This window comes from Gastrolobium bilobum, unplaced genomic scaffold, assembly GCF_033153095.1.
Source record: "Gastrolobium bilobum isolate Gb01-03AN ecotype WA unplaced genomic scaffold, APGP_CSIRO_Gbil_v1 utg6668, whole genome shotgun sequence".
Lineage (NCBI taxonomy): Eukaryota > Viridiplantae > Streptophyta > Magnoliopsida > Fabales > Fabaceae > Gastrolobium > Gastrolobium bilobum.
This window is the reverse complement of record NW_026898778.1, coordinates 497,768-510,437: the sequence shown is the minus strand read 5'-3', so window position 1 is coordinate 510,437 and position 12,670 is coordinate 497,768. Positions and strand designations below refer to the sequence as shown.

The following is a 12,670-nucleotide window of genomic DNA, read 5'->3' as shown; positions in this document are numbered from 1 at the left end:
ATTCAGCTCAAAGATTAACGTTCATCTGGATAAACAAGCGACCCTTAAGAACCTGTATATTACTATTCAATAGCTGATGGATGGTAAAGCTATCAACTTGATAGGCTAAAGGGTTTCAATGATGTTGTAACAAAAAAAAACAAAAAAAAGTATTTCAATGATGCATTCGCCCTTTGTGATTTCTAATTCTGGGGAATGCCGGCGTCCTTAAAAGCTAGGAAATGGTAGAGCAGAGCTGCTAGCAAAGTCACTTCAGAGCCAATCCTAGCCGAAGTTCCTGAGTCCATACTTATAAACAGATACCCTTATTTTATGTGATATCACCTGTTCACCTTAATTTTCCACAACGGAGTCTCAAGCTACCATGTTTTTCTTGTAATCAGTGGGTATGTCTAAAATTTGAAGTATTTTTCTTTTTATTAATAGTTTCAACATATATAATGGAAGCCAATGTTAACTAAATGTAATACTTTTTATATGTGTAAATTAAAGTTCTGCAAAAGAGTATTGCATCATCTGAAAATCATATACTAAAAAATCAGATTCGACTCTCTTGTTCAACTGAAAAATTGGTGAAATGATATTGTCTGATCCTTTCAGCTACAAGAGGAGCCATGAAACGATTAAAAATTGGCCAAGTGGATGTAAACTTGTCAAAATTAGTAAAAACTAATGGTTTATTGGTTTGAACCAATTTTTTTTATTTTAACTTCATAAAAAATCGGAAGTCACTTTTAGAGCTAAATAAGTGCCTTATATCAAGTTATAAAAACCCACATACGAGGTCCACGTATTAGCATGACACGAGATAATTTGTCCTCCTCTGAGCTTTTGTATATGCTTGGAAGTTGGAAGTTTCACTAATTATCTTATATGGGATTTGTATATTTGACTTATCTTAGCTTATACATATAGGATTTTGTAGAGCTAAATAACATAATGATCACCCTTTCTTTACTTTATTGCATGTGACATTTGCTGGATAATTATTATTTAATTTTTTATTATTGCTTTTGCATGACATATATTATAATTTTTTATATTAATTTAGATTTTCACCTAACTTAATATTTTACAATTTGGAATTAATTAATTTCTTAATATATTAAATACTATTAAAAAATTATTTAATTATTACTTATTTGAAAAGAGGTAAGCTATATTTGCATAAGTGAATCACGAATAGGTCCTTTTGAGATTAATGTTTCTCTTATTATAGGAGATTATTTTATCCTGCGATCTCAAAATGATATTTTAGTAAAAAAAAAATACTTAGTAAAATTTATGATACAAAAGAAAAGTAAAATTTTCAAAATACCTTTTATTCTAAACTTGAACATGAAAACAACATCGTTGTTAGGATTACAGGAGATAAAGTTATCTCTTATATCCCTAGAAACACTTTTTTCCCTTTATTTAACATGTAAATTTTAAAAATTTGTTATCCCACCACTGACAATTTGGCTTCTAATTTATCCAATTAATTATTTTGTTACGAAAATTAGGATTGAAGACGAAGAGGCAGAATTTTTTAAATGGGCTTATTTTCTTAAAATTTCGGGCTTCTCACAGGCCCACTATGATCCACGTAACTCAATTATATATATAGATGATCTCCGTCGAGAGAGTTTCGAAAGAAGCATATCATAAAAAGTAGAGACTAGAAAGAAAGAAAAAGAAGAAGCTAAGAATGGCCACCTTAGACGAAAAACCTTCTGCGAAAAGATGGCTTCCTCTTGAAGCTAACCCTGACGTCATGAACCAGGTATTCCCTCTGATCCTTCATATTTATCACTATGCTTCTCCGAATCCGTCTTTATTGTTTTGTTACACACAGGAAAATGTTTGATTGATACCTTTGATTGGGATAGTTAATTGAAGACATACCCATGTAACAAATTTTGCAAAAGATTTTTTTTTTTTTTTTTTTTTGGACTTGACCTTTTTCCTCTTACTCTCTTTCGTTTTCGGTTTTACAAATATTTTTTTTTCTAGCTGCATGCATAATTTAAGCTAGTAGTCATATAGAAAATTCACTCAATGATTCTGTGTAGCGAATTCAGTCAAGTCAGTAATTGGACCAATTTTTGGTGACTAGCTTTAGTGGTTTTGGTTGAAGTAAAGAAGCTAAAATGCTAAATTTTTATGGTAATGTGCAATATATGCCGCTATTCGATGCATTTGGTTGGAGCATAATGATCCTATGTTAAGGAGGTTTCTTTTAGATGAAAATAACTTACTTGGGATAAGATAAGGCGATTGTCTTCTATTTGGTGTTAAGAACATAATCCTTTTAATTTATTTATTTATTTATTTAATGCGGAGGTATCGGCTAGCTTTTCGGCTTTATTGTTTTGTTACAAAGAGGAAAATGTTTGAATGATGCCTGGGATTAGGATAGTAAATTGAAGACATATCCATATAACACATTTTGCAAAAGAAATTTTTTATTGTTTTGGACCCCCCCTCCCTTCTCTCTCTCTCTCTCTCTCTCTCTCTCTCTCAGTTTTGGTTTTGCAATTCTTTTCTTTTTTTTCTAGTAGCATGCATAATTTAAGTCTGTAGTTGTTTTTGGTGATTTCAGTTCCTTTGGGGTCTTGGCCTTCCAGTGGATGAGGCAGAGTGCTGTGATGTTTATGGCTTAGATGAAGAGCTTTTGGAAATGGTTCCAAAGCCAGTTGTTGCCGTGCTTTTTCTTTATCCCATGACCACTGAGGTTTCTTTCATTTAAATCTTTTTATTTTATATGTATATTCCTCTCTTTCTGTGAGTTCTTTTTTATTTTCTTGATTTCTTTACTTTCCTATCATATTCATATGTGTTTCTTCTGATTTTGTGAAAGTTTTATCTCTTATCAGACTGAAAAAGAGAGATTGCAACAGGAAAATGAAAAAACGGTGAGGAACATATCTATATTTATATAATCTTTTCATCTATTTGTGGGTATTTAATTTCCCTGCTTCAAAAATTCGAATTTTTTTTACCATAGTGTATTGTAGGACCACTTTACAAGCTTATTTGATTATTTTATTAAAAAATGTCTAAGAAATGTGAATTTTGGGTAGCATATTTCATATCATTTTTGTTAGCTGCATGCCTTGATTAGGATTTTTATGTGTTGTTCTGGTGTAGGAACATAGCAGTAAGGTGTATTTTATGAAGCAAACTGTGGGTAATGCTTGTGGTACAATAGGGCTTCTTCATGCTCTTGGGAACATAACTTCTGAAATCAAGCTTGGTAAGTTTTCAACAATCGCATTGCCTCAATTAACCTTTTTAGTGCATCAACCATTAATTCTCTTTCAGTTTGTGTTGCTTTTGTTGTTATCAGTTGAGGGGTCATTCTTTGATAAATTCTTTAAATCTACTGCAAGCTTGGACCCATTGCAGGTTATTTCTCCATACCACCCGGACCTCTTCTCTTTCTTTATCATCTTTCACCAAGCAATTGACATAATTAGTCAGCTAAATATAATTTTTTTTTGGCATTTTCTGACTCTCATATCTTTCAGCGTGCTGTATTTCTTGAGAATGACAGAGAGATGGAAGTTGCTCATTCAATGGCAGCCACTGCTGGTGAAACAGAGGTAGTTTTATTGATTAAATTTAAAGCAACAGTAAATTCAAGGAAGGGGGGGGGGGGGGGAATGATGTGATGTATTGGTCATACAGTTGTTGTGATCAAAGCTCAGCCTTCTTATCTTGAAAATATATTCCAATGCATTTGAAAAAAATTCACTCTTAGTGTCACTTCTTATCTTTATTCTTTGGATATGATAAACTGATACTTGAGCAGGGCCTTTATATAAAGATATTGAAATATTAAAAAATGATGTTTTTTCTGTATTGATACAATGAATAAATTACATAAGGAGTATTTATACAAGAAAGAAAAGCTAAGAATGACTCAACGATGAGTAATCAATCCTATCAATGAGTCATCAATCATATCTACTAATTAATAGAAATAAAAATTGAAATATTTGAATCTTGATTTCCTACACTCCCCCTCAAGTTGGGAGGTAAATGTTGATCATTCCCAACTTGTCAATCAAGTCTTCGAATGCTAAAAGGTGTAGGCCCTTGGTAAGGATATCTTTAGTCTGCTCTTTGGTAGGAATATACATCATATACACACTTCCATCATCTAATTTTTCTTTGATGAAGTGGCGATCAACTTCCACATGCTTTGTCTTATCATGATGAACAGGATTTTTAGCAATACTGACAGCTGCTTTGTTGTCACAATATAGTTTTATTGGTAAGGAATATAAAATCTTCAACTCTTCAAGAAGTCTTCTTAACCAAATTGTAAAGAACCAATTCTACCCAAAAGCTTAAGCTATTAAGTGAAGGCCCACCAATGATTTATATATTTCTCTAACACACACGAGAGCCCACTGGACGTGATGAGTGGATAATGTACAGGCTCACCTACTTGTGCTAAGAAATTCCACAAGTGAGAATCGAATCCGTGATACCAAAGTTCTGATACCATGTAAAGAACCAATTCTACCCAAAAGTTTAAGCTATTAAGTGAAGGCCCACCAATTATTTATATACTTTTCTAACACAGATTCCTTTACAAACTCCATGAGCTAAAGCTAGAAATTCTGCTTCAGCACTACTTCTTGCAACCACTGTGTGTTTTTTGCTTCTCCAAGTAACAAGATTGCCCCACACATAGGTGCAATAGCCTGAGGTAGATCTCCTGTCTACTAACGAACCTGCCCAATCTGCATCGGTATAGATTTCAATTGTCCTATCATACCCCCTTTTAAAGAATAATCCTCTGCCTGGAGTGTTCGAGATATCTAAGCACCTTGTAGACTGCATTTAGATGTTTCTCCTTGGGTGAGTGCATGAATTGACTTATCATACTCACCGCAAAGGCAATGTCAGGTCGTGTGTGGGATAAGTAAATAAGTTTGCCAACCAATCTCTGATATTGATCTTTATCCACTTCATTCTCATCTTCAATACCTAACTTGGTGTTAGGTTCCATAGGCGTATCAGCAGGCTTATATCCTAGCATTCCTGTTTCCAGCAAAAGATCTAGAGCATACTTCTTTTGTGTGAGAGTGATGCCTGCTTTGCTCCTAGCAAACTTCCATAACGAGGAAAATTTAAGAGCTCCAAGGTCTTTTAGTTCGAACTGAGCTGCTAGATACTTCTTCAAGGAATTCAATTCCTCACTATGATCACATGTAAGAACTATATCATCCACATAAACAATAAGAATAGCGATTTTACCACCTTTAGAGTATTTGTGGAAGAGAGTATGATCAGTCTGTGCTTGAATGAAACCTCTTCCTTTGATTGCTTGTGTGAATTTGTTGAACCATTCTCTAGGAGATTGTTTCAGCCCATAAAGAGATTTTTTTAGTTTACACACTAAAACCAGGTGGAGGATCCATAGACCTCTTCATGTAAATCACCATTTAGGAATGCATTCTTCACATCTAACTGTTGCAGAGGCCAATTTAGGTTGGCAGCAAGTGATAAGAGAACTCGGATGGTATTGACCTTAGCAATTGGAGCAAAAGTCTCATGGTAATCTATCCCATGAGTCTGGGTGAATCCCTATTTACATTCTACTACTTGTTTTCCTTTTGGTAAGGTCACTGTCTCCAAGTTTCATTTCTTTCTAGTGCATTCATTTCTTCAAGGACAGCATCTCTCCATTTTTTATCATTGAGAGCCTCATGTATAAAGATCTAGTTCCTGCCACAAATTTGTTAATGCAGTAAAATATTCAATAATGGTCATACTCCTTTGTCGAAAGTCTCTCAACTTATTTCTCAGTTCAAAGACTTGAGAGGTATTCTCTAGGTTTGAATAATTTTGTTGAATAGTATCCCAAATCTCCTTGGCAGTATCGAAGAACAAATAAGTTTGGCCGATCTGTTGTTCCATGGAATTAGGCAGCCACGCCATTACCAAAGAATTATTAATCTCACAATTTTCATAATCAGGAGCATCATCAGCCGGTTTCTTAATTTTTTCACGAGATAACCCAGCTTACCTTTTGCCCGAATGACCAACTTAACATATTGAAACCATTGCAGAAAATTCTTACCGTTCAACCAATGACTAGTAATCTGTATACTTAAGTTGTCTCCAGAGGACTAAGTATTGGGAACAGATGATGAAGCAGAAGAACGCTCTGAGGAAGACATGAATGAAGAGAGAGGATTTGACCGTGGATGAAAAAATCAAGTGTTTTCTTTTTTAGGTCTGACCTCTGGAACAAGAAAGGGAGATGCTGGCGAGTTGTTCTATGTAGGTCGCGGCGGAAAAAGCTACTAGGAAGGTGGCGCGTGGAGCTCACGCGCCGGAGGTTGGCCCCGTGTGTGGTGGCTCGTGGAGTCGCGTGCAGCGGCTGACAGTGATGGGTCCGGTGGCGTTTAACTCGTCGGAGCCTTCTGAGTCGAATGGTCACTCCACTTTCTTGATTGGAGGTCTGTATATAGGGTATCTGGGTTTGGACAGAAGTGGGATGGTGTTTCAGCCTTGAAGATGGCTGATCTAAGGTAGGAACGTATCTGCTCTGATACCATGTAAAGAACTACTTCAACCCAAAATCTTAAGGTATTGGATAAGAGCCTTTTTATTGGTTTATATTATTCTCTGATGGAACCAGAAAAATAACATTGAAATTATAGAGATAATGGAGGCCATGCCTATTTTACATACACTAATTTGCAGAAAATAAACCCCAAGAAAGCCTCAACTCCCCCTCAAACCAAATACCTAGGCTTAAGAGTTCCCTAGAGGTCTCTCATTTCCCCACTAACCAATTCTGAATACATGAATACCTCACTACACACACTCACTCACCTTTTATTCTACCCACAGAATATTCTAAAATAACTAATTAACTGGCCCACTCACTTTTAGGCCCATCAATACTCTCCCTTCAAAACTCACCTTGTCCTCAAGGTGAAAAAAAGAGGAGAAAGGGTGTGATTGAACTTCCACCAGGATCTCATTGCTTGAAACAAATTCCCCTGCTTGCAGCTAACACGTTGCTTTTGTATCCAGTTGCACCATTGCAAATTTTTGTGCCTTTGTTGTCTTCTAATGCTAAGTTTTCTTCCGCATATTTGGGCACAAAACATGCTTTGTTTTCTTTGGCATTTCTGATCACTGAATCAACTTTGTTTTCCTTGGCAGTTCTGGCAACGCAATAAAGTCTAATTGAAGCATCATTAACCACTTTGGGCCCATGCAGCTCTAGGACCTTTATTAATTTCAGGATCCAATTATTAAATTTTATCACTACAAGTTTTCCTTGGTCCCATATACCTGCTGAAGTAATTTGAATAGATTGGATAAAGCCTAATTGGCTTCCTGTCAACCACCATATCTTTTGGGCCAAGCCCAAAACGTTAAAAATGGAAACCCATATGGCAGAATTCCAGGTCTGCCCTTCCTCTCTTTCCATCTCCTTCAACCCACTCCCGTACGATGAGTTGTCATGTGCTTCCATTTGATCCCTCCATCATCCAGCGGCCACTTCTGTTGCAAATTCACGAGAATCAAACTGCCGTCCGCCGCTTGTGGGCTTGTTGGCAGAAACTGCAGTAGACCCTCTTTCTTTATGCCTTTTTTTACGTCGCTGATTTGTTTCTTCTGCACCTTCTTCATCTTCATCTGTTTCCTTGGGTTGTCCCTGGTCAAGCACGTCCGGCCAGCAACACGTTTGTGTCCGTGATCTTCTCCGGTGAGTAGCAAAATCGATGGCTTGAACTCCTTGTGCCGCCGCTCCTGTTCGCGCGCAGTCTTTTTGTTGGTTCGAGATCTTTTTGCGCATTGTCTCCCTTTATCAGATCTGACTTCGTCTTCTTCTTCGTGCAATTCTTCCTTTTCTTTTTCTGTTTCTTCTCCTTCTTTTTCTTCAGTTTTTCCTGGTCTGTTCTCTCTGTCCTCCTCGGCTTCTTCTTCTCATTCTTCGTCAAACTCCTGCGCTTCACCTTCTTCGTTTCCTATGCATCTTGCTATTACCTTTTCTTTTTTTCCTTCTTTTTCTTTGTCGATTTCTTCTACTATTATTTCTGCCTCTTCTTCTTCAGCAAGTTCCCCTTCTTCTTTTGGTGAGCTTCCATTTTTTTCTTCTTCTGCTTCCACTTCTGGTTTCTCTTGTTCCGCTTCTACTTTAGTTTCTTCCTCGAATTTTTTAAAACCTTGTGACTTCATCTGCTCGTATTCAAGTCTCCGTGTTTTCATCCACTCAATTGTTTCCTCTAACACTTTCATCACTTTTTCTAAACCTTCCCTACGCTAACTGAATCCTATCATTTTTTTATTTTATTTTTTTAGGTCTGGATCAGAAACACTCCCTAGATCAGAAATGCTCTGATACCAAATTGATGGAACCAGAAAAATAACATTGAAATTATAGAGATAATGGAGGCCATGCCTCTTTTACATACACTAATTTGCAGAAAATAAACCCCAAGAAAGCCTCAACTCCCCCTCAAACCAAATACCTAGGCTTAAGAGTTCCCTACAGGTCTCTCATTTCCCCACTAACCAATTCTGAATACATGAATACCTCACTACACACACTCACTCACCTTTTATTCTAACATTGAAATTATAGAGATAATGGAGGCCATGCCTCTTTTACGTACACTAATTTGCAGAAAATAAACCCCAAGAAAGCCTCAACTCCCCCTCAAACCAAATACCTAGGCTTAAGAGTTCCCTAGAGGTCTCTCATTTCCCCACTAACCAATTCTGAATACATGAATACCTCACTACACACACTCACTCACCTTTTATTCTACCCACAGAATATTCTAGAATAACTAATTAACTGGCCCACTCACTTTTAGGCCCATCATTCTCTAACACGCCCCCTCATGCAAGAGCCCTTTGGACTTGAAGCGTGGATATTACACAGGCTCAATTTTTTGTTTTACCTTGTGCTTATTTAATTCCACTAGAAAGTGAGGGGCGGTGAGGATCAAACTCGTGACCTTTTGGTCACTGAAGCTCTGATACCATATTGAAATATTAAAAAATGATGTTTTTTCTGTATTGGTACAATGAATAAATTACATAAGGAATATTTATACAAGAAAGAATAGCTAAGAATGACTCAGCGATAAGTAATCAATCCTATCAATGAGTCATCAATCCTATCTACTAATTAATAGGAAATAAAAACTAAAATATTTCAATCCTGATTTCCTACAAAAGATTTATATTTGTAGGTTCTTGTATGATGAGTAATCCTGGAAATGAGAATTGACCTTTTAGACTTAGAGATTTGAACCAATGTTCAAATTTATGTTGTTATGTAACAGTTTGTACAAAGATGTCTGTTTGAAAAGTTATTGCATACAAATTGCCATTTAACTTCACATGAGATGTAAAATTATAAACAGATACCAACCTTTTGGAGTCAAACTCCGCTTCCTACTTTAATTTTTCTTCCTTGAAGTTGTATGTCTTACACATGAGGATTTACTTTTATGGGCCAAAGGGGACTGAGAATTTTCTTTTTAAAGTAAAAGAAGCTGCAATTTAAAAAAAATTAAATTGATTCACTTAAGCTAGGAGTGATTAATTCACTCAATAATTCTCTGTAGCAAATTCAGTCAGTACTTAGACCAATTCTTGGTGACTAGCTTTAGTGGTTTTGGTTGAAGTAAAGAAGCTAAAATGCTAAATTTTCATGGCAATGTGCAATCTATGCCACTATTTGATGCATTTGATTGGAGCATAATGGTCCTATTTTGAGGAGGTTTCTTTAGTTTAATAGCTTACTTGGGATAAGATTGGGAAGCTTTGCAACTTTGATGCTTTCACTTTTTGTTTGTTGTTTCGTCTTTCATTTTTATTATGGAGGATCCCTTATCCTCAAAATTTCTTGTCGTTTTCTTCTCTTAATCTTAATGATACTGTTCTTTTTTTTTAAAAAAAAAGGCTAGTGAAAGGCTAAAATCAAGATGCCGCATTAAGGATAAAAATCATTTTCATTTTGCATATATGAAGAAATAGTAAAGCATCTTGCCATGCAAACTTTTTTTTCTAGATGGAGCTAAATGAGTGGAAAATACCTGATCTGCAACACATGGGGTACAGCCTGAATATATAGTGCTTAATACTAATACTGCGTGTGTGGAATGATTTTGTCAGTTGTTTGGTGGTAGATGATCATTGAAAACTTCTCACAAGTTGAAAGCATCTTGGAGTAGGTCATAGAATAGACTATGGAATATGTCTCTAGGAAACTTGATAAATGTTTTTTCTCTTCATCATAGGAAGTAAGAAAGAACCCTGTTACTTGCTGAATGAGTTTTAGATAAGCTGTAGTATTCAAGGGATGGCAATTCTGGTAAAATTTGAAGCCCTCTCATCTAACATATGTGGAAGGCTATTTTTCTTAATCTGAAACTGCAAAATTATCAGAGTTATTTTTATACAAAGGTAACATCATTTATGCTGAGTTCAAGAAGCTGGAAATGTAAATTGCTGATGTTTTGGGAGATATAACTGTCAAATTGTTTTTATATATTAATGTTGTTGTCCTGAGAGGAAAAACTTCGAAAGTATCATAATCATAGATAACCCCTCCCCCCGACAACAAAAAAATTGCTGATTTCAAAATGTTTCCTTTCTTGTCTTACAACTTTTTTGTTTAAAATATTTGTAATGCAGGCATCAGATAATGTGGATACTCATTTCATCTGCTTTGCTTGTGTGGAGGGTAATTTCTTTATATAACTTATTACTTTTTTATTTTGTGTGGTTTTATCAAAAGAGCAAAACAATATACCAAGATACAATGGTTGACAACAACAACAAAATAGTTAGCAGCCTAAATATCTAAATCGTGGGAGCCAGCTGTATAAAGCCTATCTCAAAACTATTAGGGATAACTGTACTTATCTGGGATCAATTTTGAGTTCTCCTCCCTTTTGCAGTTGCCTTTATTTTATCTGATTAATTCCTTTGCATTAGTGTTACGACCCTATCTCCTAATACAGGCCCAAGTGCTCTCAGTCCACATTTGGAGCCCAATCCTGAATTATAATTGAATTTGGGAAATACAAACTACTTTCAATCCTCTAATTCTTTCTCTTCTTATTTGCTAAATTCTTTCCTCTAACAAATCGTGTCATATGCAGGTGAACTTTATGAGCTTGATGGAAGAAAGTCAGGACCAGTATCTCATGGTCCATCTTCCCCAAATACTTTGTTGAGGGTAAGTATCTTTCAATGTTAAGTCTATAATTGTATTGTTCCTTAAAGACTTGTATAATGTATTTAACAAAGCAAATGCGTATAGAGAGAAAAGATTCCCCTAATATTGTTGTCAAGTAGTTCTATAGTCGGCTTTTGAATTTAAATGATGCGTGAAGAAACAATGGCTACAATTCTGTAGAAAGTGGCTCGGGCATTTTACCTGGATCAAGGCATCCACCTTTTAGGAGAAATTCTATAGATAGATGGTGCTTTGTAAAGTCAGGCTGGAGACTGTGCCTGAATTTTATAAGAGAAGCATGTCTCACTTGAGGGTGAACCTTGGAGCAACGGTTAAGTTTTTTCTTGTGATCGAAAGTACAATCGATCCTCATCTCTTTGAGAAATCTTGTGCAAAGTGGTTTTACCTAAGCATCTCTCACCTACTCTTCAACCTCAAACAACCCCCCCCCCCCCCCCCCCCCCCCCCTTGTTTTCTCTCTCCTCCTCCTCCTGCAAATAGCTACCCCACATTCTTGCACGTATAGTTCAACAAATTCACTTGCTTGTGTGTGCCTTTTTCTTTGACCGTGTCATTTCAATCCTGGGTCTTAGTTATTTGATCATGTTTTAAGTTGCTGGGTTTGCTACCTTTCATATATTCCTTCATTACTTCTTTTTAGTTACTAATATGTATCGAAATTTTGCAACAGGATGCAGCTAAAGCCATCCAGAGCATGATCCAGAAAAATCCAGATTCTCTCAACTTCAATGTCATTGCAATATCAAAGAAATCCGGGCCTGGACATTAAGGCTGTCAATTTGGGATCGTATTGAAGCAATTTTAGAATCAGTTGTGCTTTATTGCAGAAGTGTACCAACCTAGACTTATGAACAAAAAAAACTATTTTTAAGATTCAGGACTATCACGCTTCCCTATTTGGTACCATCATAATAGGCATATTAAGATGCAATTCAGGACTATCACGCTTCCCATGTCACACATTTACCATATACTCTTCTTCCATATATTCTAAGTCCTAAAGATATATTCTAAATATGATTTTAGATTTAGCTTCATGTCTTGTGTCTTGGATCTTTACTTGAGCTTGATGCTTTGATTTGTTGGATATGACAATGCTTGACACTTTTGATCATTTTTACTATGGTTATGATATTGAGCTTCTCTTAGATGTTATCCATGGTTTGTTGTCTTTGATCTTGGTGTTGCTCTTGATCCAATGATCTTATCACTTTGACATGACATTACTCTTCTTATGTGGCTACATCATACGTCTTTGATATCCACATATGGTTGATACTTTTTGCTCTTGATCAATGCTTTTCTCTTTTTGTTGTTGTCACTTTGTTATCATCAAAACATACCTTGTATCTACAATTATTTAGTATATTGAAATGCATGCATGATGAATGATGTAAGATATATGCATGATATAAAGAAAGGGCACAAAGC

At 35.8% G+C, this 12,670-nt stretch overlaps 1 protein-coding gene across 1 annotated transcript; it reads left to right on the top strand.

Annotated features, from left to right (window-relative positions):
- Window positions 1–1,636: 1,636 nt before the first annotated feature.
- Window positions 1,637–12,317, top strand: LOC133284082 (ubiquitin carboxyl-terminal hydrolase 3-like). The gene is made up of 9 exons (XM_061481058.1): window positions 1,637–1,765; window positions 2,585–2,716; window positions 2,859–2,897; window positions 3,133–3,238; window positions 3,332–3,390; window positions 3,513–3,587; window positions 10,672–10,720; window positions 11,142–11,218; window positions 11,910–12,317. Exons 1-9 carry the CDS (start codon window positions 1,691–1,693, stop codon window positions 12,006–12,008), a joined length of 711 nt encoding a protein of 236 aa, XP_061337042.1. The 5' UTR covers window positions 1,637–1,690; the 3' UTR covers window positions 12,009–12,317.
- Window positions 12,318–12,670: the final 353 nt, after the last annotated feature.

Excerpts from the sequence above, each read along its gene's own strand:
- LOC133284082 (XM_061481058.1), top strand. The coding sequence starts at position 1,691 with ATGGCCACCTTAGACGAAAAACCTTCTGCGAAAAGATGGCTTCCTCTT. Across the intron at positions 3,239-3,331 it reads AACTTCTGAAATCAAGCTTG|TTGAGGGGTCATTCTTTGAT; the intron begins GTAAGTTTTCAA and ends TGTTGTTATCAG. Across the intron at positions 11,219-11,909 it reads CCCCAAATACTTTGTTGAGG|GATGCAGCTAAAGCCATCCA; the intron begins GTAAGTATCTTT and ends ATTTTGCAACAG.